Source organism: Echinococcus granulosus (genome assembly GCF_000524195.1).
Source record: "Echinococcus granulosus chromosome Unknown EG_S00074, whole genome shotgun sequence".
Lineage (NCBI taxonomy): Eukaryota > Metazoa > Platyhelminthes > Cestoda > Cyclophyllidea > Taeniidae > Echinococcus > Echinococcus granulosus.
In genome coordinates, this window is record NW_020170454.1 from 37,313 (window position 1) to 63,173 (window position 25,861).

General features: G+C 44.4%; 3 protein-coding genes across 3 annotated transcripts; all 3 read left to right on the forward strand. All coding sequences in view use genetic code 11, as the record gives it.

Moving 5' to 3' along the window:
* Positions 1–1,406: 1,406 nt before the first annotated feature.
* EGR_07285 (Structural maintenance of chromosomes protein 4) lies at positions 1,407–8,734 on the forward strand (the record flags this gene model as incomplete). The annotated part of the gene is made up of 12 exons (XM_024496534.1): positions 1,407–2,063; positions 2,096–2,377; positions 2,932–3,660; positions 3,736–3,970; positions 4,418–4,641; positions 5,228–5,500; positions 5,573–5,851; positions 6,216–6,416; positions 7,178–7,559; positions 7,775–8,038; positions 8,085–8,534; positions 8,610–8,734. 12 exons carry the CDS (start codon positions 1,407–1,409, stop codon positions 8,732–8,734), a joined length of 4,101 nt encoding a protein of 1,366 aa, XP_024349010.1.
* A 797-nt stretch (positions 8,735–9,531) lies between these two features.
* EGR_07286 (26S proteasome non-ATPase regulatory subunit) lies at positions 9,532–14,845 on the forward strand (the record flags this gene model as incomplete). The annotated part of the gene is made up of 13 exons (XM_024496535.1): positions 9,532–9,594; positions 9,628–9,871; positions 9,906–10,125; positions 10,161–10,368; positions 10,437–10,778; positions 10,844–11,084; positions 11,151–11,291; positions 11,376–11,525; positions 12,549–12,900; positions 12,984–13,552; positions 13,637–13,769; positions 13,841–13,901; positions 13,958–14,845. 13 exons carry the CDS (start codon positions 9,532–9,534, stop codon positions 14,843–14,845), a joined length of 3,612 nt encoding a protein of 1,203 aa, XP_024349011.1.
* Positions 14,846–15,065: 220 nt separating this feature from the next.
* EGR_07287 (Golgin subfamily A member 2) lies at positions 15,066–25,589 on the forward strand (the record flags this gene model as incomplete). The annotated part of the gene is made up of 11 exons (XM_024496536.1): positions 15,066–15,149; positions 16,992–17,110; positions 17,272–17,527; positions 19,499–19,675; positions 20,562–20,792; positions 21,506–21,667; positions 22,155–22,358; positions 23,235–23,364; positions 23,847–24,049; positions 25,112–25,300; positions 25,362–25,589. 11 exons carry the CDS (start codon positions 15,066–15,068, stop codon positions 25,587–25,589), a joined length of 1,983 nt encoding a protein of 660 aa, XP_024349012.1.
* Positions 25,590–25,861: the final 272 nt, after the last annotated feature.

Sequence of the window (25,861 nt, forward strand, 5' to 3'; positions counted from 1 at the left end):
TGTATCCATCCATCCATCCATCCATCCATCCATCCATCCATCTGTCTTTCTATATGTCTATATGTATCTCAGCTCGAATTCACTTTAGCTAGTAAATACAAGGGGGGAGGGATGACACATGTTCGTACAATCAGCATCGTTAAATATTAACTACAGGCAGCCCCACAATAAACTCACTAAAAAAAACTCAAGCCACGTACCCCTTCAATTTGTCACAAGCCTTCTTCTAGATCACGAGAATGAGGTAGCGAGTGATGGTACGAATCACCTTTGTTAGGAAACTTCACGCACTCATGTGTAGGTAAAAAATCCTATTGCCCTTAGAGGAGAAGTTTGGTACTTACCAATGGAGATTGGGTTATTTTTATCTTTTTGTTCGGGTTCGTGCCAAGGTAGCCTGGAGGAATAATGCTACGTGTTAACGTACAAAAGAGTTGTGATGCCATGCCTCTGACAAGGGGAACAAACTAGGAAGACAGAAGGATCTGCTTGACCAAATAGTAAAAAAGGCTAACTCAGTACAAAACCACATGTAGAGAAGTGAAAATGGGATTTCAAAAGCCTTTCATACCATCCTGAATATTAACAGAGTTTTAACTGTATCCTTTACACATCTTACACTGGGCAAAAATTGCGTTACAAAGCAGGCTTTATTAACCTCTAAAGAGTTAGATGATTAAGGTATAACCATTTTAACCGCATCCCATTTATAACATTAATAATAAGGAAGGCTTCTATCTATTTCGTCTACACCTTCCGAAGGAAAGAAAGCTAGCTTGACGGAGGCAAAACCCAAACTGGCAACAATTACTTGCTGAGAAATATCGAGTGAGAGCATTTTTCAGGACAAAGTGTTCTTCTTATTTTTAAAGTTTTTTTTCAAAATTGTTGTGCAGTTCGAAATCATCGCGCTATTCTAAACGAGCCAATAGTGGGCGTACAGTGACGTTGTGTGTGTAATATTGCATTTTATATATTTCATGGGCGTTCGTGTATTTGTGGTCTTTTAGGCGCGTTAATAATCCTTTTAGGTTTCGATTTATTAATTTTTTGTCATGTACACCAATTCATTTTGTGATTATCCCTTGAGAGCAACACCTGTCATGTGTGCTATTTTTCTAAATATCTGTTCGTGTAATTTTGGCTCTTGACTGTCATGCAACCAGTGTTAGGTAGGGTGTTGGTGCTCGATTAGAGTTGATCAAGCAGATTCTTGCTATATCTCTAGTGATTACTTTTACTTTAGTATGCACTGGATAAAATCTACTTTGTTTTAATAAGTTCTCTTCCCATATTTTTACTTTGCACTTGTACTTTTTGGTTCAACTCGTATTTTTTTGCGTTGGAATTCCATTACTTATTTGCCAGTGCATTTTCCAGAATTTCGCTGTTCCCACAGTTGACGTATGGATCTGCCTGCAGAAGGCTCTCGTCCAGTGACCATAAGTGATGAAGATTTGCTCAATAACTGCCCGCCCGTCGAAATTCCACCTCTCGAGTTTCCTTTTCATCTCTCGGATGGAAATAATTCCCGTCTTGTTCTGTCCCAAGTTGTCTGCGAGAACTTTAAGTCCTATGGCGGTCGTCGAGTACTTGGCCCTTTCCACAAGAACTTTACCTGTGTCATTGGACCCAATGGGAGCGGAAAGAGCAATGTGATCGATGCCCTTCTTTTTGTTTTCGGTTTTCGTGCCTCCAAAGTGCGTTCGAAAAAACTCAGCAGTCTTATTCACAACAGTGATGATCTTCCCAATGTCAATTTCTGTCAAGTTGCCGTCTACTTTCAGCGCATTGTTGATACCGGTAACCGTGCTGACGACTTTGAAGTTGTTCCTGGAAGTGAGTTCGTGATCTCCCGAAAAGCCTTTAAGGATAACTCAAATTCTTACTATATCAACGACTGCAAAGCCAGTTTTAAAGAAGTCACTGGTCTTCTTCGTCAACATGGCATCGATCTAGATCATAATCGGTTCCTGATTTTACAAGGGGAAGTGGAACAAATTTCTTTAATGAAACCCAAAGCTACAACCGAATATGAGACAGGTTTCCTGGAGTACTTGGAGGTTGGTAACTGGGTGGTTTAATAGACTTCTAGGACATTATTGGCTCGAATAGGTTCAAACTTCCGTTGGCCATTTTGGCCGACCGTATTGAGCGGTTGAAGGACATTCGATTGGAGAAATTAGCCCGTGTGAAAGCAGTGGAGAAGGAGAGAAATGAGCTTGAAACGGTAAAAGATGAGGCGGTGGCCTATTTGCGACTAATCAACAAAATGACGCGTATTAAGAATGTCATTTACCAGAAAAAACAACATCAAGAGCTCGCAAATGAGTCCCGCTTCCGCGAGGAACTTGTCACTGTAAAACAGCAGGTTGAGGTAACTTATTACCCATTTTCTAGTAATTTTAACTTCTGCGAATTCAGCTTTTGCCGTAGCTGGCATACCTGCATTGACTTTCAGCTTCATTTAGCTGGTGGGTACCGTTGATAGTGCCAGAAGTAAGGAAGTGGTAGAGGTGTAGGTGTACTCGAGGAAAGGTGAACGGGTGTCTTAGTTTGACTCTTCACCTTGACAAAAGATTGATGTAGTATAAACCGGTCGAACAGGAAATTACCAGAGCCTGGTGTCGATCTGCCCATGGGCCCTAGGGTTATGGGCCCTGCACCCTTCCATGGTGCCATTCTGCTACTACCTGTTGCGTGAAGATAACATCGGTAGCCAGTTGTGGCATAGATAGATAGAACAGCCGAGTGTTTTGAATGTGAGATGAGGTTAAGGGGTGTGTGAATACGATATAGAGAAGGAGAAGGATGGTGACATATATGTAATCCGGGGTATTGCGTTATAGAGTGCGGTAAGGGTTGTTATCGTGTATTCTTGATAGTCTAGCTGTTAGAAACCCTCACAACCGCTTCTCGACTCCCCTTTAGAAATTCACCAAGGAAGTAACAGACTTGGTAGAGGAGTTGCATAAGCTCACATCCAAACGTGATGAGGACGAAAAACGAGCCTCCATTCTTCAGGAGCAGCATAGAGCTGCCAAGGCTCAATTCGCTGGATACGAAGCTGAGGACAGCCGAATGCGTGACGAGCACGCTCACCTCAAAGCCCAGGGTAAACGAACAGTAAAAGCGTTAGCAGCGGAGAAGAAGAAGCTAGATGAGATCCGTCGCTTACCTGAAGAGGCAGAGGAGCGAAGAGAGACGTTGAAAGCGCAGCTGGCAGAGTTGGAGGCCAATCGAGCGAAACAGGAGGCGATATATAAGGAGACAATGGACATTTTAACACGGGAAACAGCCCCGCTGCGGAAGAAGATGGAAGCAGCTGAAGCAGCTTTGGCACCGGTGCAGAAGGCGGCAGATGAGGCCGCTTCCAAGCTAGCAATCGCTCGACAAGAGCTGGATCTCGCGATGTCGGCGGTGAGGCGGGAGGAGGAGAGGGCGAAAGGGGCGCGGGATGGTGCTCAATCCGCCCGGGATCGATTGGCGGAGCGGGAGCGACAGTTGGCGGAGGCGAAGCGCAATGTAACACCGCAACAGTTGAAGGAACTGCAAAAATTGAGGAGTGAGGTGGAGCGGATTAAGGCTGAGGAGAAGCAACTAGTCGAGCGGGTTAACCAGCTTAGATCCTCTTTAATGGAGGCTAAGTCCTCCTTCCAGGTGAGCCTTTTTGACATGTAGAATGCCTTTTCGCTTTAAGGCGCCGTTTTAATTTTGATCAACTTTCCTTCCCAGAGTGACAATTCTCGAAATCGTGTCCTCACAGCTCTTTCCACGGCAGCCCAGGAAGGGAAGTTGAAAGGTATCATTGGACGTTTAGGAGATTTGGGTGTGATTCCGCAGAAATATGACATCGCCATATCCACATCCTGTGGTGCCTTAGACCACATTGTTGTGGAGACTATGGAACTTGCTCAAAGGGCTGTTGAGTATTTAAAGAAGCACAGCCTTGGACAGGCGTCTTTTATCGGTGAGCTTGAATTCTTTTCCAATTCTTTTGTCGTCTCCATTTATGCAAAAATTGGCCAATTATCATACACCTTTTTATCAAACTACTCATTCATCTATCCATTTGGGATCCATCCATTCATCCTGATCTGTCCACTACTTTTGAGTTGTTTAATTCTTTGAACTACCCTGGACCCTCAATTCAATTCCAACCTACAAATCCATCCACACACGGTCAAACCGCCCGATTTTCCCGATTCACACAGTCTGAATCCAACTCCTTGCCCATACATTCTACCCCAATTTGAATTTTTCTCCACCTATCAATCAAAAGTTAGATTTTACTGACAAACGGGTTTTCGACCTTAGAGGGCGCTAGCAAACCATGGATAGATTATTTCATTTTCAGATGATATTCGCTTGCTGATAATTGTCTAACAGACTCAAGAGAAGGAAGCTTTTTTTCTAGCTCTTGACAAGATGCAGAGCTGGACGAAAGAAGCGGCTAAGCCATTTGTTGGGCCAGTGCCGTCGGCCCAACGGCTCTTTGATTTAGTGGACACCTCTGTGAATCCGCGGGTGAAACCATGCTTCTACTTCGCCCTCCGTAACACCCTGATCGCGGATAATTTGGATGTGGCGGTCGACTGGGCCTTCAAGCACAAAAACCGCTTCAGGGTCGTCACTCTCCAGGTAGGTGGCTGATGGTTATGTTGATGCATTTAAGCTAAAACATCCGTTCCTCTTGAATTCGTTTTTTTCATCCTTGGGCTGGGCATCCATCGTAGAGCAATCAGTTCATCTTTTTCTGTGCTGTCAATCCATTTACTTGTCCATTCACCATCCACCCATTCCTCATTTACCCCTTTATTCTTGAGTCATACATTCAGGATCTACTCGTCTGCCGCTGATCGATTCCTTATTCTCCGATTCACTTATTCCTGTGGTCTGGTTCTCCTCACAAATTTCTGATTCACGCATCTATCCCCTATCCATCATTGTCGGTATTTATTGGTATGATCTTTAGCGGCCCGCGTATGGATTTATCCTCTTTTTACCACCTTGACCCACCGATTTGTTCACTTATACGTGATCATTTCATCCTCTCAGGTCCATTTATCGGTAAAGTATTCATCCATCCTGATTCCATTCCTGTATTTGTCCATTCATATTGGATCCAGTCGTCGCCAGTGGTCTGCCTCTGCTTAATGAATGTACCAATCATTACCGACACCTTTTAGTCACATCTGTAGTGGCTTGTGCCCTTATTGTTTACTAGGGTCAATTGATAGAGACATCGGGAGCTATGTCCGGTGGCGGCAGTGGACGCCCGGTCTCTGGCCGAATGAACACAGACGCTCAGAAGGCGCGTCGTCGTAGCAGCGGCGTTCCGCTTTTTACCGAGACATTCATTGCAGAGAAGGAGACTGAGCTCGCAGATTGCGAGGTCCGTCTTACGAAGGTTCGACAGCGTCGTGAACAGCTTGAAGATACTGAGGCTCAACTCTCGCAACGCATTCAGGAGGCTCAACGGGTCGTCACGAAGTGTCAGGTAAGTTGAATAATCGGGGCACTTATTTATCAAATTACTAGCCTATTTTGAGAAGCTTGGCTGTTCTGGTAGAACGAGATGGAGCGGCTACGAGAGGAGGCAGAGGTGCTGGAACAGGAAGCAGCACAGGCGGAAGTTCGCGCGGCACAAACGGGACCTTCGGCGAAGGAGCGAGAGAGGATGGAGGGATCAGTGGCTAATTTAGAGCGTCTGCATGCGAGTAAGGCGGAAAAAGCAGAAGTTTTGCGTAAACGTGTGGATGAGGTGAAGACGGATCTGGTGGATGCTGGCTCCGCGAGACTCGCCGCTGTTCGATCAAGGGTTGGACTTGTGGAGTCGAAGATTAAGGAGGTGAGGTACAGATATAGTTTTGTTATACTCCATGATCCATCCATCTCTGATTTATTCATCCATCCCTGAGTTATTCATCTATCCATGCTGGATCCATTTGTATTACATGTGAGTCATTCAGCCCAAACTCCTGTTTTTAGTCCTTAATCCATTCAAACAATTCTCCTCTTTATTCTCTCCGCCAACTTTGATCTTCCTTGTTTTTATTCAGCTATTCTGAGTCCTTGGAGATGTAGTAATCCCTAGCCTCTGGCTTGATCACGCGCATATATGATTGGGACGATCGCAACCACATGTAGCAATTCCACATGTTCTTTCGAACCACCGGTTTTGACATTCTCCTTTTCTTCCCCGCTTTCTTCAGACCAATGATCTCTTCACGAAGCTGGAGGTGGACATCAAGTCAGCGCATCGCAATCAGGCAAAATGCGAGGCGAAGGTGAAGGCTTACGAGGAAGAGGTGGAGAACCTCAAGGCGAAACTCACCGCCATCGATGCTCGCATGGTGGAGATTGAAAAAACCGCCAAGGTCTGCATGGAGGAGTTTCAGGAGCTCCAAAAGACGGTGAGCTCCTGAATTCATGCGTCTACCCCTTGAACTTCCAGAACATCAGAGTAAACAGTCAGGAAGGTGTCAAATTTATATTTTTTGTTTCAGACGGGTTCATGTATGACTCGTGAGGCATGTTTTGGGGGTTTAACATAAAGGGGAAAGGTGTAACTAATTTTTTGAACGGACTTTACATCAAATCTAGGTTTGTTGTTGGATTATGAATATGAACGAGTTTTTTAGCTTCAGAGAGTTTTATGCTCTTGATGGGGGGTTTCATATAGAAAAAAAATTGCGCTAAAACTGATACTTTCTTGATTGGATGCTAACTTAAACGTATAAGTCTGATTCATAAATACAGGAGGCATCCATTGTTGAACTCGCTTTGGGTATTTTTGGGGAGCTTTGCAAATCGGTGAGCTCTTGGTAGCAGGATGATTTTTGGGGTATCAGAAAATCTGCTGGCGTCCTAGCCTTTCATAACCTTCATAAAGTGCTGGAAAAGCAGATTAGTGAATTTAAATTGAGGAGTTTAAGTAATTCTCACATAAAATTTGTTTTTAACTTACTAAAACCACTTTGAGGCGTACATTCCTCGTGAATCAGGGCGCCCCATGGTTGCTTACCTTCCTAATTTTATGGACAGTTTTCAAATGCTTCAAAAGACATTTGTTGTCTAAGTTTTGTCTAAATTCAAATTTAAAGTGTAGCTCTAGTTGTCGTACTTAAACGTCAAAATACTGTCGTTGACGTTTTTTTTTTGCTTGCCTGCGTAGATCAAAGATCTGACTCAGGGATTGTCGGCAGTAGGCGAGGCGATCGAGAAGGTGGAGACCGCATTGGCTGCCAGTCGAAAGGCGGAGGTCGGAGTGCAGCGCAAGGCTGAGGAGCTCCGCACACAGGCCAAGGAAGCCGGTGGCCGGGCGAGAGGGTGGCAGATGAAACTGCGCTCCCTCCGACTCCACACCATCGAAGATGATGATGACGACGAGGGGGAAGCAGGAACGACGGAAGACGGTGTAGAAAGTGGAAGGCGTACTAGCCAATCAATGGATGATGTGACACCCTGCTCCATATCTTCAAGTCATGCTTGTACTTCCTCCTCTTCGAAGGAGAAAAGTTTGAAGCTACCTGTGTATACGGAGGAACAACTGGCTGGTGAATGCTCATCTTAATGGCCTGTTTCTCGTGCCCTTGAACTCTTGAATTTGTGGTTTTATTGTAGTTCCATCATTACCCATTGCTTAGACTATCTATTGAGCACAATTATATTGCCAGCTATGATAGTCCGTAACTGATTTACAATTCACTGGAACCCCGAACTGTACTGGCCGGTTTAGTTAATCTGCTGTTCCTTATTCATTCACTCGTAGAAATGAAGGTGAACGAAGCAGAAGTGCGCCGTTTAGAGGAGCAGACGGCAGCCATGGCACCAAACATGTCCGCCATCGAACAGTATCGTAAGAAGGTCGATCTCTACCTCAAACGTGTGGCCGAGTTGGATCAGGTCACGGAACTGCGATCTGAGCAGTTGCGTCAGGAGGCTGACGCCAAAACTAAACGTCTCAGTGAATTTATGAGTGGTTTCAACATCATTACGACGCGACTGAAGGAGATGTACCAGATGCTTACGCAGGGTAGGTCCACCTCGGCACCTATCATGATTATTCATTTTAACCTTAGGCGGAGATGCTGAATTGGAGTTGATCGACTCACTGGACCCCTTCTCCGAGGGCATCGTTTTCAGCGTCCGTCCACCGAAGAAGACGTGGAAGAGTATTGCAAATCTATCAGGAGGAGAGAAGACACTTTCTTCCCTAGCCCTGGTTTTCGCTCTGCATCACTATAAGCCCACACCACTCTATGTGATGGATGAGATAGACGCGGCGCTGGATTTTAAGAACGTCTCGATTGTGGGTAACTATGTAGTGGAAAGGACGAAGAACGCGCAATTTGTGATTATCTCGTTGAGAAATAACATGTTTGAGTTGGCAGACAGGTTGGTGGGGATTTACAAGACCCACAATATTACCAAGTCGATTGCGTTGGATTGCGCGAGTCTGTCAAGACGGTTGGAAGCCGCGGTGGCTGCTAGGCTGGGAACGAAAATACAGAACAATTCTGACAAACAGTGTAATATGGTCATTTTAATCACCTGAGTTGATCTGTACATTCACTTTGAATTTATTTGAGTCGTATTTTCTCCAGGTGTGCCGCCCAAACAGGAGGAGACTGGACGGCTGGTGACAGCAATGGAGACAGCGGTAATGGAACCGGCGAGAAGCACTTGTAGTACCGATTCTGCACAAACATTTATTCCCCAGATGAACTGAAAGGAGGATTCATATTTTGAATTTTACGTACACATTTGTATATGGATGTCTTACACTAGAGGATTTGTTATACTGTTGTTTGTGAGTTTGCTGTTGGATCTACCAACTTCAGGGTTGATGGGCGGCTTTGCTGGTTTTGGTGCCTGGCTGTATTTCATCTAAAGTGGAGGTGGGTCGAGTCCTAACCTGTAGTAAATCAAGGAAACATTGGTTGGTCCGGCTAATACTGTTCTTGTTTAGCGTATGGGATTCACGCCATATGCTGAAAACTTGTTAAAACTATTTGTGAAGGAATGCAACAGGCAGGTCTTTAAGAATGCAAGGCATTAAGATCTGGCATATTTGAGAACATTTAGTAAACTTTAGCCCCTTGCATACTTTGAAATCTAACTATAACTACTTCTAAATACACTTTCTATGCTAAGGTCAATTTAAAAATAAGAATGGTTGTACCTTAGTGAAAATTGTGTTGCATTTTTGCAAAAAAAACAATTTCTTTTCACTTTAGATTATACTGAATAGACTATCAAGGTAATTTTTCTAACCGTCATTTTCAAAGAGGTCGGTTAGTCACTTCGTGTGTAAGCTTTACTTAGTCGATGGAGTAAATTTCGTAAAAGGCTTAGTTTATTAGTGCTTTATTGATCTGAACCCACTTACTTTAACTGATCACAGCTAAGATACCTTATGCCTTTATCAAAAAACCCACAAAGTTGTTGCATGGTGGCACGTGCCTGTCTTGATCATGTACATTGTTAGCCGACGTTGGTTAAGAGCCCGCCATTGCAGGTTTTGGTATGGCATTGACATCTGCGGCCGGTTTTATCGCGTTACTGGAGGATGAACGACAAGACATTAAGGTAATTTCGTATTGTTTGACTACATTTCTCTAGGCCTTTGCTTTGAAACGCTTAACTGACCTGGTCGATGAATTTTGGGCTGAAATATCGGAGTCAGTTGATAAGATTGAAATACTATATGAGGACACCACTTTTGCCTATCATAAAGCGGCTGCCCTCCTTGCATCAAAAGTTTATTTTAATCTTGGTGAGTATGATGATGCTCTGCACTTTGCCCTTTGTGCTGAGGAATTGTTCGACCCTAACGCAAAATCGGAGTACGTCAGAACCATGATAAGTATGCTCTTCTATTATTGTTGACATGGTTTTAGCCAAATGCATTGACAAATACACTTCCATTCGTGCTGAAGATGAAAATAATCTAGGCCATAGGCTATCCGCAAAGGACCTAAAATCAAGTGGAAGGAAATGGTCTGTTGGTGATGGCAGTACCTACTTCCAACTTGAAACTGTCGTCAACCGAATGTTTAACAGGTGCTTTGCTCATAAGCAGTTTAAGCAAGCACTTGGTATTGCCATTGAAACGAGAAGGTAGGCTTATGTAACTGAATTGGACTTTGTTCCAGAGAGGATACTTTCGAACAAGCTATCACGCTGGCGGAAGACCGTGATGACATGTTGCGTTACGCGCTCAAAGTGGTTCTTACACTTGTAGACAGTGTTAAGCTACGCAACCGCTTATTGAGCATTCTTGTTCGTATATACAGTAAAAACCCAACACCTGCTGATTCCGTTCATATCTGCCAATGTCTTGTTCTCATGGATGATTCAAAGGTAGCTTTAAAGATAGTAGGGAATTCAAGCCAAATCAACTAAATTTAATCCAGTGTTTTGATTTTTAGGCCACTGCTGAGGCTCTTGAAGGCTTGATTTTATTGTCCGAAGAAGCGGCTGTCACTGCCTATCAAATCGGCTTCGACCTCTACGAAAATGCCACGCAGGAGTTTTTACATCAGGTGTCCGATACTTTGTCGCACAGTGAAAAGATTGGGCACTTGATGGTGCGTCCGAAACCCGCTGGAAACGAGGAGGGGGATACAAAAAAACCGGAAGAGGGAGCCACTGGTGAACCCGGTCCTGCTGAACAGCCTTCTGAGGAGGATTTTAAAACTGAACTTTCTAGCAAAGATAAAGCTATCAAGAATCGTCTCGAACTACTTAAGAGCATTCTCTCTGGTGATAAAGTAAGCTAAGTTGCGCGTGTTTCGATTATGTTACCGCTTAATTTTAAGTTTTTTTTTCCCATTAGGTGATTGAACTTCATCTGCAATTCCTTATCCGTAACAACAAGGCCGACTTGCGCTTGCTTGAACGAATTAAGGAGGATGTCCGTAATTCAGTTACACATAACGCCACTGTAATTGCCAACAGTTTGATGCATTGTGGAACCACTTCGGACCAGTTTCTCCGTGATCATCTCACATGGCTGGGCAAGGCTGTCAACTGGGCCAAGTTTACAGCAACTGCTACTCTTGGTGTCATACATCGAGGTACCCACCCTATCTTCTTTTCATGCTCTTATTTTCGGAAGTGTATTGCCAATTCCTTTTAAATAGGAAACGAAAAAGAGGCGCTTCGTCTTATGTCCGCCTACCTTCCGAAGGATTCTAGTGGATCTTCCAGTAGTGTCTACACTGAGGGTGGAGGTTTGTATGCTCTGGGTCTAATCCACGCTAATCACGGCGGCACAATGACTGGTAGGCCTTGAAAATTATTTCAAATTTCCCCTTTTTTGCTTATTGAGCCCTACTCTTGCAAATTTGTGGTTTTTTGGGATTCAGATTACCTCCTGACTCAGTGCAAGGAGGCTATAGCAGAGCCTGTGCGTCATGGCGCCTGTTTGGGTCTTGGCTTGGCTGCTATGGGTACTGGTCGAGAAGATATTTACGAGCAGATCAAACAGCACCTGTTCCAGGATGATGCCATCACTGGTCAGTTCTTTTGATGTTATTTCAAACAATTTTCTCTCCACTGATTTTGCTTCTTTGATAACTCTGACATCAAGGATGTAATCAAACTGTATCTCATCTTCCCTGCTTATTAAACCTAGTATTTTGGACTTTAGTGCTTACTTATCAATTCACACTACTTACTCGATTTCAATTGTTAATAACTTTTTTAAATGACACTCAAATATGCATTTTTTTTGCCGCCTATTTGATTTAAATATCGATGTACACTTTAAGTTTGGCTCTGTAGGCTCGGGTCATTTGCTTCCAATTTCTTCAAATTCATAGGATTTTAAATTACTGATTAGTGCCATCTTTAATCATTTTTTTGTTTCCGTACAGCGTTGTGTATGTTATCAAATTTTAAAGGTGATGCTTAGCCGCACTTCACCATCAACACTGCTAACTGACCCTTTTTTCCCACTTTTACTACTTCAGGATTTGAAGCTTTGTCTTTTTGTTTTAAAAACATAATTTTCATGCTCGTATATGAATGCTGGTAAGATGTGATGCCGTATATTCATAGGTGGGCAAAATATTGAGTCACGTTTCTTGTTTTTAAATAAATTTCCAGTGCCTCTGTTCAAAGCCAATTTTTAGCTTCGTCATTTTGCTAGTGATTTTGTCAATTGAAGGCTGTAACTTATACTGGTTTTTCATTTGACTACTCAACTCACCTTAGTCGGAAATAAGAATAAATTATGAAGTTAACAGTTTTCGAAAAGAATCACTGTCCCTCTCGTGCGTGCGTCATCGATGCTGTCAGGAATGGAAAGTACTTTTAACCCCTGTGTTTTTTTAATAGTCGATTTTGCACCCACTAGATGGGGTTCACTGGTGATGAAATTGTTAGTTCAAATTTTTATTTCAAATATGTCCGGTCTATGAACTTTATGAGCTTGTTACTAGTATACGAAAAGGTTTTTTTTAAATTTGTTATCATTGCTTATCATTTATGCCAGTTGAGGTTTCGGTGCAGTCTAAAATCTTCTCTCCCATAAATAGGAGAAGCTGCTGGTCTGGCTATGGGTCTGGTAATGCTGGGCACAGGATCCACTACAGCAGTGAACGACCTCCTCAGCTACACGGTGGACACTTCACACGAGAAAATCATGCGTGGTATTGCTCTGGGCATCGCTCTTATCATGTACGGCAAACGCGAGGACGCTGACGAACTGATTGGTAACCTCATTCAGGAGACTGATCCCATCCTGCGGTGGTGTGGAATGGCCACAATTGCCATGGCCTACTGTGGGACAAATAGCAACTCGGCCATTGAGAAGCTCCTGCATGCTGCTGTCAGCGATACCAACGACGATGTCCGTCGGTGGGCTCTCACCGCTCTCGGTTTTGTTATGTTCAAGCAAGTCTGCTATCCCTTTTTCCTTCTCATCTCCTTATGTTAACACGACCTTCATTGGTTTTCGTGTTCTCCTTCAGGGATGCAGACAAAGTTCCCTCTCTGGTGTCACTCCTTGCTGAATCATATCACCCACATCTTCGTTACGGCGCTGCCATGGCTCTAGGTATCGCCTGTGCTGGGACCGCTAATAAGGAAGCCATCTCCTTGCTGGAGCAACTCCTCGATGGTACAGTTCATTTCGTCCGTCAGGGAGCGCTAATCGCCATGGCGATGGTTTTTATGCAACAGAATGCCGTTTCCTGCCCCAAGTCCTCAGAATTTCGAGAGCGCTGCCTCAAAATAATCTCCGACCGCCATGAGGATCTACTGGCCAAATTTGGCGCTATTTTGGCCTGCGGAATTCTCGACGCTGGTGGCTGCAATATGACTATCTCGCTGCAGACTCGTACTGGGAATACCAACATGGTTGCTGCTGTGGGATTGCTTGTTTTCCAGAACTTTTGGTTCTGGTATCCTTTGACCAACTTCATTAGCTTGGCCTTTTCGCCTACTGCGATCATCGCGTTGAATAAGGATCTTCAAATGCCACAGATGCAATTCAAGTCGAATGCCAAGCCATCCATGTTTGCTTACCCACCACCTCTACGTAAACATTGAATCATTTAATTAATCGGCTCTCCTGATACATAGGTGGTATTAATTACAGTCTTATCGACTTCTCTTTTTTTAGCAATTGAGAAGGAAAAAAAGAAGGAAAAGGTAGAGACGGCTATTCTTAGCATCACCGCTAAGCATAAGAAGAAAGAATTGGAGAAAAAGAAACCCGCAGCTAGTGACACGGCAGTTGTCGAGAAGATGGATGTGTAAGTTTGCGCGAACTCTTCTCTATCTCTTGGATATGTCAAAATATGAGTGGTTGCGCGTTCTCTTGTAGCGATAATCAGCCCCCGATTTCCGCAGCTGGTGCTGCTGCAAAAAAGGAGAAGGAGGAGAAGGTAGGACACTTTACTTGAATGATTGAATGAGTCTAATACTACTTCCATTCTGGTAGGAACCCTCCTTCTCAATGCTCTCAAATCCAGCACGCGTTTTGCGAGCTCAACAGCGAGTGCTCTCTCTCCCTGAAGATTGTCGATACTACTCCATCAAGCCGATCACCCAGGCCGGAATTCTCCTTTTCCACGATCGGAGGCCCGATGAGAAGGAGGTTCTCGTTGAGGCTGTTCAGCCCCACGGTCCTGTGGTTTCGACTCGAGCTGGAAAGGGGGGTTCCAAGGCTAGTGGTGGTGGCGCCAGTGGTGCGGATGATCAAGGACCGAGTGGTACCGGTGGACTTGCCGAGGAAACCGCCCCTGATCAACCTGTCCACGCGTCCACGGTGGGAGCTCTGTTAGAAGACGATGATGACGAAGATGAAGACGAGGACGATGTAGATGACGATGATGAGGACGACGATGTTGAGGATGAAGACGAGGACGATGAGGGTGGTTCCATGTCGGAAGACGACGAGGATGATGTGGACGATGTAGATGTTGAAGAGGCAATGTTAGATGAGGATGCCGAGGACTACGAGACGAGACCACGGGGGCATCGAGGAGCAGGGTCGAAGTCAGGTGGAGGTGGATCTGCTACCGCCGGCACATCCACATCGACATCGCAGCAGCAGCATGAACCGGCACCACCGGAGTCCTTCGTGTGGACGGAGGATGACGCAGTTCCCGAAGCTACGACAGCCGCTGCTTCGGCGACTGGCACGACCAACACTACTACCACGGCGACTGCCACGGCAGGAAGTGGTGAGGTGACAGCTACGACCCAGAGTCAGGGGCAGCCCGTTGCGGAACCGATGGACACGGATCATCAGGCAGAAGAGGAGGAAGAGGGTTCGGATGTGGATGAGATCATTGCGAAACAGCAGAGCAAAAAGTCGCCAGAGTGAAGCGAACAAACAATAAAGGAATGTTAGCTGGACTGTCTGTTCCACCTATGCCTCTGTTTTCTTTCCAATCCACACTTGCATTCTACCTTCTTTTAGACATTCTTTTTTTGGGATGTGTATCGGCCTCTTGTGTTTACGCCAGTAAATTGCTTACAAAGGATTTTGCTTTTTGTTACCATGTGATTTGATAGCGGTTGCGGGTTTTTCACCTTGAACGCGGATGTCGCTGGTGTGGGATAGGTGTCGGTGCTGCCAGTGGGCGCCACAGCCAATATGCATCACAGACATTGGAACTAAGGACGCGGTGAGTTTGTTTTTCTCGAATTCCTAAAATCATTTTGCTATTGTCTGCGTATTTGACATGGTGATTATGCGCGATGTCCGTACCACAGGAAGGAGCGCAATCCGTTGGTTGTTTAACGGTCAGTATTGGTAAAGGGCCACTTTTTGCATTGGCTATTGTAACTCGCCCCGTGGGCTAGACTTTTGGACATGCCAGTCGCTCTAAAACCCCTGTATGTCGAACATATGTGTTCTGGCCGAGCGTTGTGTCTTCCTTCGTCTTCAGGGAAATCTTGGGGGCACTTCGCTGGTGGCAGGGGAAAGCGCACCTAATCTTAGGGGGCATCTATCCTGATTTCTACTGCTGGGTGATAAACCCCAGTGGGGTGGAAGAAGTACATATTCTACAGGTGGGAGAATCGGTGATGACCCCGAACGGAAAGGATAAAATTAACGTCTACGTTCGGCAGTTACTCCAGTCCCGTATTCCGCGGGAAGCTATTGACAACTGAAGAGACACTAGTCATGAACCATTTGGAAGTTTCGTTACAGAGCCTCCCTACCGTATCCGCTTAAAGCTACTGATAAAGTAAACTCGCGATACCCCCTCAATTTCCCTACCAGCTGGATAGAGCCCGGATAGATACGACTGGCCAGCTCCGAAATAAAAGCAATGCGGTAAGGAAGAACAGACGCAAAACTCCCTCTCCACGGACATGTTTTGAATCACATCCTTCCTTACACGCATCTGCCTTCGGGCCAGTGTTCCTACGTCTATCAATGGACACGCATAATGGCCTGCACAATTCCCCGGCCCTGAAAGCGTTTACCAAACCGAACAAAACCTAGATGCAGTTGAGTGGCCAAGAGGAATCACTGAATTTGTGGTCAAATAGTTCCTCAGCTGCACGCTAATTTGATGAGTGGCTTGGCCGTCTCGTGGGTACATCGACGCTCAAGGATGAAGACGGCTGTACAATACCTTGAGTGTTTGTTTAGCACTCGGATCTTGGAAAAGGGCTAATTTGAGGCTTGGCAACTGAGCTTTCGCTGAGTGGGCTGAGTTCAGGGCCATGCCGGTAGCACAACTACTCCCTGTATGCCAGAAATATATGCACTTCGCCCAAGTATTATGTCTACTTTCTTCTTCAGGGAAGTGCTGGGAGGCTAAAAGAGGAGAATATGCAGCCAAAATCATACTTATCTTCCACAGGGATAAGAATATTTTTGGATAACAAAAAGTGAAATATTCCTCAAGCATGCCACGAAAGTCAGATATTTCGTGTATCCTAACAAATGTGATGGAGTAATAGCCTTGCAGGAATCAGCCTAATTCGATTCAAAAAATGTAAAAAATTCACATGCTGCTTTTGTTTTACTACGCATCCGCGACTGCGCTAAGATTAAGCATGTCCCAGCTGTCCAGAGAGGAAAGATTGGAAAATGCTAGGCGCAAGGTACTCCACACTATTTACCATTTTATCTAAGCCAGCTCCAAGAATTTCGCTCTGCGCAAAGCCAACAGCAAAACAGCGTTGATTCCCTGACACGTGGATCAAATGACGTAAATATTAAGCGCATGTCCAATGCTACATTTTGCCTACATTTAATAATTCTATAAATCTTAAATTTGTTACTTTGATCCAATAGCAAGTGTTGAGCGTTTGCTACCCGTAAGCCACAAGTGGTTCTGATTTGCAGTTATATATTGTTGCATGATGGCATTTTTTCCCATATAGACCTCTCAACTGTCTCACTCAATTATGAACGGATGGTAAGTGGACGAGTTATGCGTACTCACTTTTTTAGCAATGATAATGTAACGAACGGGACTAGTCCATTTCTCATTACTAATCTGCCTCAGTATCCTTCGTCGGAGGTGCCTGTGCATCTCCCCCATGATGTCGTTAATACTTCCGATCAGTACCATTCACAAGGATTTACCCCTTTGGGTCCTTCTAATTTTGTAGCGTACAATAATCCGTAAGTAGAGTATAATCTGAAAACCAAGTATTATAGGAGTCAATCGGCGAATGATTATGGTGGTTTTTCGCTCATCAACGGAATGTATGTCATCTACAAACGGTATTTTAGCGTTTCCTGGAGTGCTTTGTGTGGTAACGTTATTTTGGTTCTTTTGGCAGCACCACATCAGCAACAGAGAAGGCGGCACAGATCTCCCAGGAGTTAAATCATCTGCTTTCATCGAATTTCGACTACGTAGGGCACCACTCCCAAACGTCTTCTGAAGTAGCTAACGCCGCTTTTTCACCCTTGGATGAAGTTTCTGGTAGGAGGAGTAACTTCAGAACTGCATCCCACCTCTCTCTTCCCAACAGCTGGGAGGGAAATGGGTTTACCTCGCCTTCTGCCAGTTCTATCCTTATTCGAGAATTACAGGTGAGTGTGGATTTTACTGCGCAGATCGTCTAGTTATCTGATCTTTAACCAGTAGTGTACAATTTATTTTGCTATATCTAAAAATTTCTTTTAACTACAATTAATTCAAGTTCTCAGTTTTCGACCTATCATGATCGAGTCTCTTGCACGTTCATTAATTTCTGTCTACTTGTCCACTAGCACAAAAGTTATAAAAACGAAACATTTAGCTTATATTTCTTTTCGGTGGATTGTTAGAGATTACTAATTGAAAGGTCGGATGTACCATTTGAGTTGACGTTGGCGCACCTGTCTTAAGCCATCTTATGGGCCGTTAATCAAGGTAGAAGGTAGCAGTAATGGTGTATAAAAGCAACAACGAGTAACGAAGTTGCTTTTAAACGGAGGTGCAAAATCTGAGCTCGTGGATATCTGCTTGTACAGAAGTCTTCAAGCCCGGAGGTACAGCAATGATATTTCCAGTCTCATTAAGTCGTTTAAACGTTTCAAAGGAGGCCCTAAATCTGCCTGTTATTGCCGGTTCCCGCTGTTGTGGTTCCCAGCCCATAGCTTCACTGACTACTCTGGGAACGGTCTGCGCATGGAACGCCTATTTTGAAATTTGCACCCGAAGTGAATCTTCCTCTGGGGACGTCGAACCCGATTATTTGCAGGTCTAAAAGGTTAATTCATGCTGCGTATTACTGAGGAAGTAGAACAGGTTAACCTAGGCTTATCCGACCGTAATAACACCAAGATGTTGTGGGTACAAATTTATGGGTAGGAGACCATGCCAAAAATAGGTGAAACTTTCACTCCTTGGATTGTAATTTCCTCCGACTTCTACAATCCTCCAAGTTCCACTATGGCTTAAACAGCCTTGTATGCCACCTACTAGCTAATAAGTCTACTTCACCTACGACTGCCTGTGTGGGTGTGCGTGTACCCGGTTGTGCTACTACCATACTCCTAAGAAAATCGCATCCAATCAGCTTTTTCTTCACTCTTTCCAGTAAGTTGCATCCCTATTCTCGTCTTTGTCAATTACTTTTCCATCATTGTAGTGAAATGCATTCCTCCCTGAAAGTAGCCACATTCCACTGTTTGTTTGAAAATTGCGCTTACATTACGCCATTGCAATTTAGAAGCGTTCAACCTGTCGTGAATGATGTAGCAGTCCGCAAAAAGCGTTTTGTTTCAAGTTATGGTGCTCATTAACCCTTGGAAATGTACTTACCCTCAGCCTAAGACCAAATAATGGTTCTCTTTTCATTTTGAAGTTAATCGTCTCGCTTGTGGCACAAGTCTTAGTTATTTGTAAACTGGTAAGGATCGCGCGTCACATATTTGTGACGCTGGGAGAGAATGTGTTAATGTTACTTGTTTGAGCAAAATTTTGAATTTCCTCCCCTGTGAAATTTAAATTATTAAGCTCTCCATTGGTAAGTCTTTCAGTAACATGACAGGATTATCAAAATTATGGAGCTCTGCTGTTGGTACGTACATTATCACGCGATCGGCATCGTAGCAATGGAACTGCAAGGCATGCGTATTATTTGTGGAAGTGACTTCTTAGCCCAGGACAATATGTGATTACATGAAAGCTATTTTGAACGCCTCTTTTAGTGCTCACTCTGCTCATTTTGGTGTAGTTGGGTGCCTTAAGCTATTGATGAGACGGAGGCAGAGACAATGCGATGATTTCCAATCCCTGTAGTAAGATTCTTGCCGTAGATTTTGATAGATTCATCCATTACGAGCAGCTTTGGAGGGGTTTACCTGCTAGTTGATGCTCGAAGTTGGATGATGCTCTACGGGCGGTGCATTTCCAGTATCAGGATGTCACTCCATGAAACACCGTATCCATATTTCATTGTTACTCAACCGTCTGTCTGGATTTTTGTAGGCAAGACAATGGTAAAAATCTTGGTAACCAAAGAGCCTGCGTGGTTACAAACGGAATTCTGTTACGCCTTTTCTTCTGCATCCTAGCAACGCAATGTGGAGCTGGCAGCCCTGCTAGAGCAGAGGAATGAGAAGCATGATAGGGCGGTAGCAATGATGTCGTCGCTACGCGACCAGCTGCATCGACTGCAGCTCTCAAAGGAGGAAGAGAAACGCGCCCTCGAAGTCTCAACCCAACGCGAGTTGGCCAAGGCTAGGGACCAGGTGGGTAAAAGTAGTAGCAATGGCTTTTCGGTTTTATCGTTACCCTTCTGCTGTAGATGTGGTGGGAGTAACTAATCTATGAAGTATGTAAAGCGGGGAGAGTACAGAGGAGTAGCCTCATTTCGTCCAAGTGCTAAAATAAGCTGGTTTAACATGGATGGATAGGTCTCCATGGTTCCTGCAGTTAATCCCCAAAATGTTCCATTTTATGGAAGGCATCAGTCAATCTCTGATGCCACCGATCTCTTGTCCATTCTATCATCCTCCCTCTTCCAGATAGCATTTAAACGCTGAAGACGGAGGTAGGTTAGGGACATATAGGGGGTGAGGTGACTTAGTGCAACCATATCAGGCAAACAGACAATGGAGGCCGGAATCTGCATCCGTCAGACTATAGTCAAGCCGAAATATCATATTACCCGTACAAAAGTGCGATAAACAAGTATATCGAGCCATCGCTCAAAGCAAGACGATGGCTACTAAGCGCATCAGCATTCATTCTGCTGCATTGCAATCTCCACGCCTATCGTGATTGACTCCGGTCATTCTAATACTTTTTTACCAGTTAATTACAGCGTATTTTTTGTAGGAGAGAATATTCTCACCTGTGTTGCCTATGAATAAGTTCTAGCACATACAGACTTCACTGTAAAAGTATTGTTGGCCTATGTAGCATAACTGTAGCTTGGTTCCATTGTCATTGGGGCTGATTTACGGGAAACTGATAGACGAGGAAGACACTGAGACAGAAAACATCTAATTTTACGGCTATTGGAAAGCATCGGGGGTGGAATGGCGGCTTTTCCCAACTCATACATAGACGACGGTTAAGGTGGGGACGCTTCTGTAGCTTCTCGTTAGTTGCTTGTTCTCCTAACTTTTGTAGGTGCGAGCGCATTCGCAGACGGTGGGTGCGCTGGTGGCGGAGAAGACAGAATTGGAGGCTAAGCTGGCGCACATGGAGCGGGCGACGGAGGCGCGGTGTCAGGAAGTTCAATCTCTCACCTACAGTCGCAATGAAGCGCGCGCCAAACTAAGAGAGGCTGAGGACGCGCTTCAACTGGCCAAAAGCGCCTCCTCTCACAGCGAGGCGGCGAAAGACGAGGCCCTGCGCCAGGTAGGCTACTTGACCAGCAATTTTAATGGCTTGAGCTGTAAACTTCCATTAGTACACATATGTGGCGCCACTATTTCCTCCCCTGAGCTGGGTGTCACAAGCGTGTGACTTCTGTCCTTTTTCCATTTATGATAATCCCTTGCATCAAATCATGTCGCATACCAAATAATTGAGTTTGAAACAATAAGTGTAAAATTTTCTTGTTCTGAGTTTAATAAATTTTTTTTAGTTTATCAGCGTCATTTGAGTGAATTGGTGGCAACCGGTGTCATATTGGGACGGTAAAACATCTATACTGTGGGGGCATCTTTTGGCTTCAGATTACCGCCATAATTTTAGGCTTGGTTTTTGTCCTTTCGATTAAGATTTCAACTCGCCTTAGTCTTATCTCCCTTTTCTTTACACTCTAATGTAATTTCCTCGAGATTGCGGCATTCACCAAAGGTCTGGGAGATTTCAACGTCCCTTTCGTCTTCGCAAATTCATCTAATCACATCTGTTGCATTCGCTTTGTGGCGTGGAGTGTTTGAGACCTTTCTGAAGACATTAGGAAGCGTATTGGTCTGGATACGGATTTGCTGTCAACTGACGGAGTGACAAGGGAACTGGCTGTCTTGATGTGATATGAGCATAGCTCCATGCCACTACTGCAAGGGTCAATTTGCAGGCGACTGAAAGCATCTTGACAAAGTTTTTTCTTACTTTACTTCCAGTTGGAGCAGTGGCGTGTTGAAACGAAACGGGAGAAGGACCTTCGAAAACGCCTTGAGGTGGAGGTGAAGACTCGCGAGGAGAAGCTCGTTCGTCTAGCGTCTGATATGAAACAAGTCACTCTCTCTAATGATGATCTCCGCAGGCAACTGGATGTCGCCATGGTAAAAGATTGTTTTTTAAAATTTACTATTTTTGTAACCACTTGCTCCTTAGGTAAATCGTTCCCTTCCAAACCTCTAAAGGTAGTTCTAGCTTTTATTTGACTGTTGTTGCTACTAACTAATCGGTGTGAGACCTCACCTGTGCATCTAAACAGGCAAGTGTTTCTGTAAACACAGTGACCTCTCCACATACCTTGTCTCAGTTTTTGACAAATCGTACCATTCAGGATACTTTTGGTTTACAGCTTGGAAAGTGCCTTCACCGCCATATTTAGTCAAGCGCCTGGTCGGCTCAGGCATCTTGTGACATTATCATACAAGCCTTTCATAATTCCTCACTATCCGAGGTGATAGCTTTAGGTAAGCTTCAATGATACGTTCACGAGGCTCACGTAAATTGATGATTAATGAGATGTCTTGTAAATTTTCCGGCTGAGCTAACTGAGTCGATGGTTGTTTATCCAACCTTCAACTTTTCCCTCTGCAGGCCTTTTCAAAATCTGGTGTTGCACCCACCCCCAAGCCTGGTACACCAGCAGCGACCCTTGCCCAGTCGAAATCTCCCTCCACAGTGCCCTGCACTCGTTGCGAGTCTCTTCGATCTCGCATCCACGATTTGGAAACCACGGAGGTGCATACTTCGGCGGAAAAGGCCCGCCTGGAATCGCAGTACAAGGCCTATGTGGCGGATGTAGGGCATCTTTTTTGTATCTATTACGATAGGGGAGCGTTATTTGTTGTTTTATTTTTTTTTTTTGATTGGGCGCGAGTGTTTTTCTTTCACTCAGGGAGCGCTTTAATTGGGTCACGGCGTTTTTTTTCCTCGTCAACCAATGAAAGAAGGCAATTACCATGCAAGGTTTTGACGAACTGGTTGTCTTTAATCATGAATTTCATGTTGTCAAGGTTACCATAAGTATTGGGTCGAATTAATGTACTTATGTGTTTACCACTCAAATTTTTTTAATGGTATCGGATTGAATAAGACTAGTCATAATATCAGCGATTTTACCTCTCCAGTTCTGAATTCTTAATGGCAAAGCCATGAGACGTTTCTGTTTGCAAATAAACTCGTAAATATTATAAATTAGCCTGTTGGCTACGAGCTCCTCTACTGTCAAAATCAAGGTGAATTGACATGTCACCTTACAGGGCTTTGTGTTACAGAAGTGTCTTCCAAATTCTCAGTTGGACTTTTTACGGAATTACACTGATTCTTGAGCAAAAGAAACCAGCGGTCGACGGTACTTCGAGATTTGAGTTGGCTAATCTGAATTTGTTCACAAGCTGGATGACATCTGTCTCCGAACTTCCTGTTGAAATTGAGTTAAGTACTGGGAGTTTACGACCCATCCGATAGACAGCTGGGCAGCATTAAAACAAATCCGAAATCGCAGTCAGGAAGAAATCACATCAGAACTTCTTCCTCTTGTCAAAAGCACTTTCATCTACTGTGGATCACTTCAAGTTTTCACTTTTATTTAAAATGAATGGCTATCATTTCTTAGTTTTGCTACTGAGTGCTCTTCTCGTTTTGATTGGTTGGAATATCTTCTCCTACTTTTAGATGGAAACGCAGGTTGCCAATCTCCGCACCCAAATGGAGAAGTCGAACACAAAAGCCGAGGGTTTGCAGCAGACTCTGGAGGATCTACGACGCCAGCTCACGATCAAAGAGAGCGAACTCACGGACGCTGGTAGGGTCTGTGTGATGCCAAAACCATTACTCGCGTAACGTATTTACTACAAGACGCCTTATTTTTTGTCCTGCAAAATGAGGATTTAGTTGGTATTCATCATGGATACGCATCAGCGCAATGCTTCCTGCTACTTTTCCCTCCTTTTTTGCTACCACCACATCACAAAGTAGTAGTTGAGCTGGTGTAAGGGGAGATACTCTCATTTTAACTCTTCGTCGTCTCCTGTCGATGTTTCTTTGACTAATTGAAACTTCTTCTTGGCATTAGACTATCACATGGCGAGTGAGGAATAAATGGGTAATGGAGAGGGAGGTGAATAAGGCTGAATTTTTTTTGCTTCCATGGGTAAATTTTTGCATAAAATGAGAATTGATGACAGGCTTGTGTTTTGCTGCGCTGGGGTGACTCATTGTAATGGTCGTTTTTCCACCGGCTAGAGTGTGTGAAATCACGCAATTTTCCCATTTTCCTTTCTACAGTGAGTGAAGTAGAGCGTTTGCGAACGAAGCAGGCGATTCGGGGCGCTGCTGCTGCTGCTAATTCGACGGACACAAAAGTGACTGCAGCCACCGTCGCGACGTTGGAATCATCGACTGAAAGGACTCCGCTAAGCGAGGCGGAGGTCAAACAATCCGTCTTCTACAAGGATCTCGAGTTAACAACTGATGCTTTGAGAAACAAGGTGATACCGCATTTATGAGTGATCCGATTAAGACTTTTATGCAGTGCATTGTGTTCACTAGGATTCGTTCAAAGACAATTGTTGTTACCTACGTAGACATTAGTTCATCCCCAGGTCATCCATTGATTCATTCATCTTTGGCCTATCTCTCATCCCTTGGTCTATCAAGCTATTTCATCTTTGGTGCATCCTTCATCCATCAATTCTCGAGCCATTCGTTTGAATGGCTTACTCGAGATAAACGTGATCATCCTCGTTTCTTCCATCTCTTTCATCTCCGATTTCTCCCATCCTTGATTCGTCAACTCCTAAATAGTCCATCACCGAACCGTTCTTTTATTTATCCTTGGTACAGCTCTCAACTCGTCCTCTAAGTATTTTACTCGTGGTTGATTTTCTTCCAATTTTGGTCGTTTGTGTTACAATCCGCATCTGAATGCAACGTAAAGGATGCAGAACTATTAACACCTCACCTAGCCCCATTTCACTTCCATACACTCTTGACTCATTCAATCTCCAGCCTATCACCTATTCCTCCATCTTAAATTCATTTGCTTATTTATTTCCTATTCATTGCGAAGCCAGTCAGCCAGCCATCCACTCACTCATCACTGATCCTACTCCAGATCGTTCCATTTCTATTGGATCCACCCGTCTACTCCTTCACTTCTAATCCATCCATCAATTTATTCCGTGTCTATCCATTCTGGGTGCCAGCATCCATTGACTGGCCATTTAACATAGGATAATCCTCTCACTGATCCATTCATCGCTGCCTCGCCTTTCCATACTTTATTCCTGCTATGTTTATCTATTCATTTATCTCATATCCATCCACCCAATCAACCCTTATTCAGCCGGCTCCAAACCACAAAACCTTTGTTTACTCGTCTTTGTCCTGCAGTTCATCTTTCTCAGATCAACTTATTCATTTCTGATCCATCCGTCAATTCATGCTTTAATCGTCTGCCGAGGTAAGGGACAAGTGTCTACTGAAATCTTTTACTAGCGTGTAAATCGGTGGAGGTACTGCTGCTCATAAGCTCATTTTCTTTTCCGCAGGTGAACGAGTTGTCGGAGCGGCTGAGTGAGACCATGGAGGCTCTTTCTTTGGCTGAGGGGCGAGTGGCGGATCGAGAGGCGGTACTCGCTACCGCTACTTCTGAACGCACCGCTCTAAGCCGTGCCATGGAGCAGAATGCCGTTTTGAAGGATCGCCTCATCCACCTACAGGACGCTCTCGACATTGCTGTAAGTCGAGTCGGGTAGCCTACCACTGAACTATTTAATGCAACTCTCGTACTTCTTGTAGAAAGAGGCTAACAAGGAGGCGGAGGCCCAGCTGGCGGAACTTCGTTCCCGGGCAGTAGAGACCCATACCCAGCGCTCAGAATGTGAACCTTTGAAGGCGCAAATACCCACCCCTGACACCAAGACGGCCTCTACGATGACATCTGAAGAGGAGTCAGATAGGAAATATTCAGAAATGGGGGCAGAGAGGAGGACTCTTGACGAAGCTCGTTCAAAGGTGGATGAATGATTGGATCTCTGTCTAATTTCTGAATGTCGATGCCTTCCATCTACGGCTTTTCTCAAAAACGGCGATATCACTCACCTTCGATTTATTCATACGAATACCATCCTACTTTTTTATTCAAATGTCTTTTCTTTTTGTAAAATAACCCTCTCAATCCATTTTTTTGCCTGATTCAAGATAGCTGAATTGGAAGCCCAAATCTCAACCCTTCGCCTGAATTCTGTAAGTTTGCCGCTGATCTGTTGAATCAGTTTTTTTTACTTTCTTATTCTCAT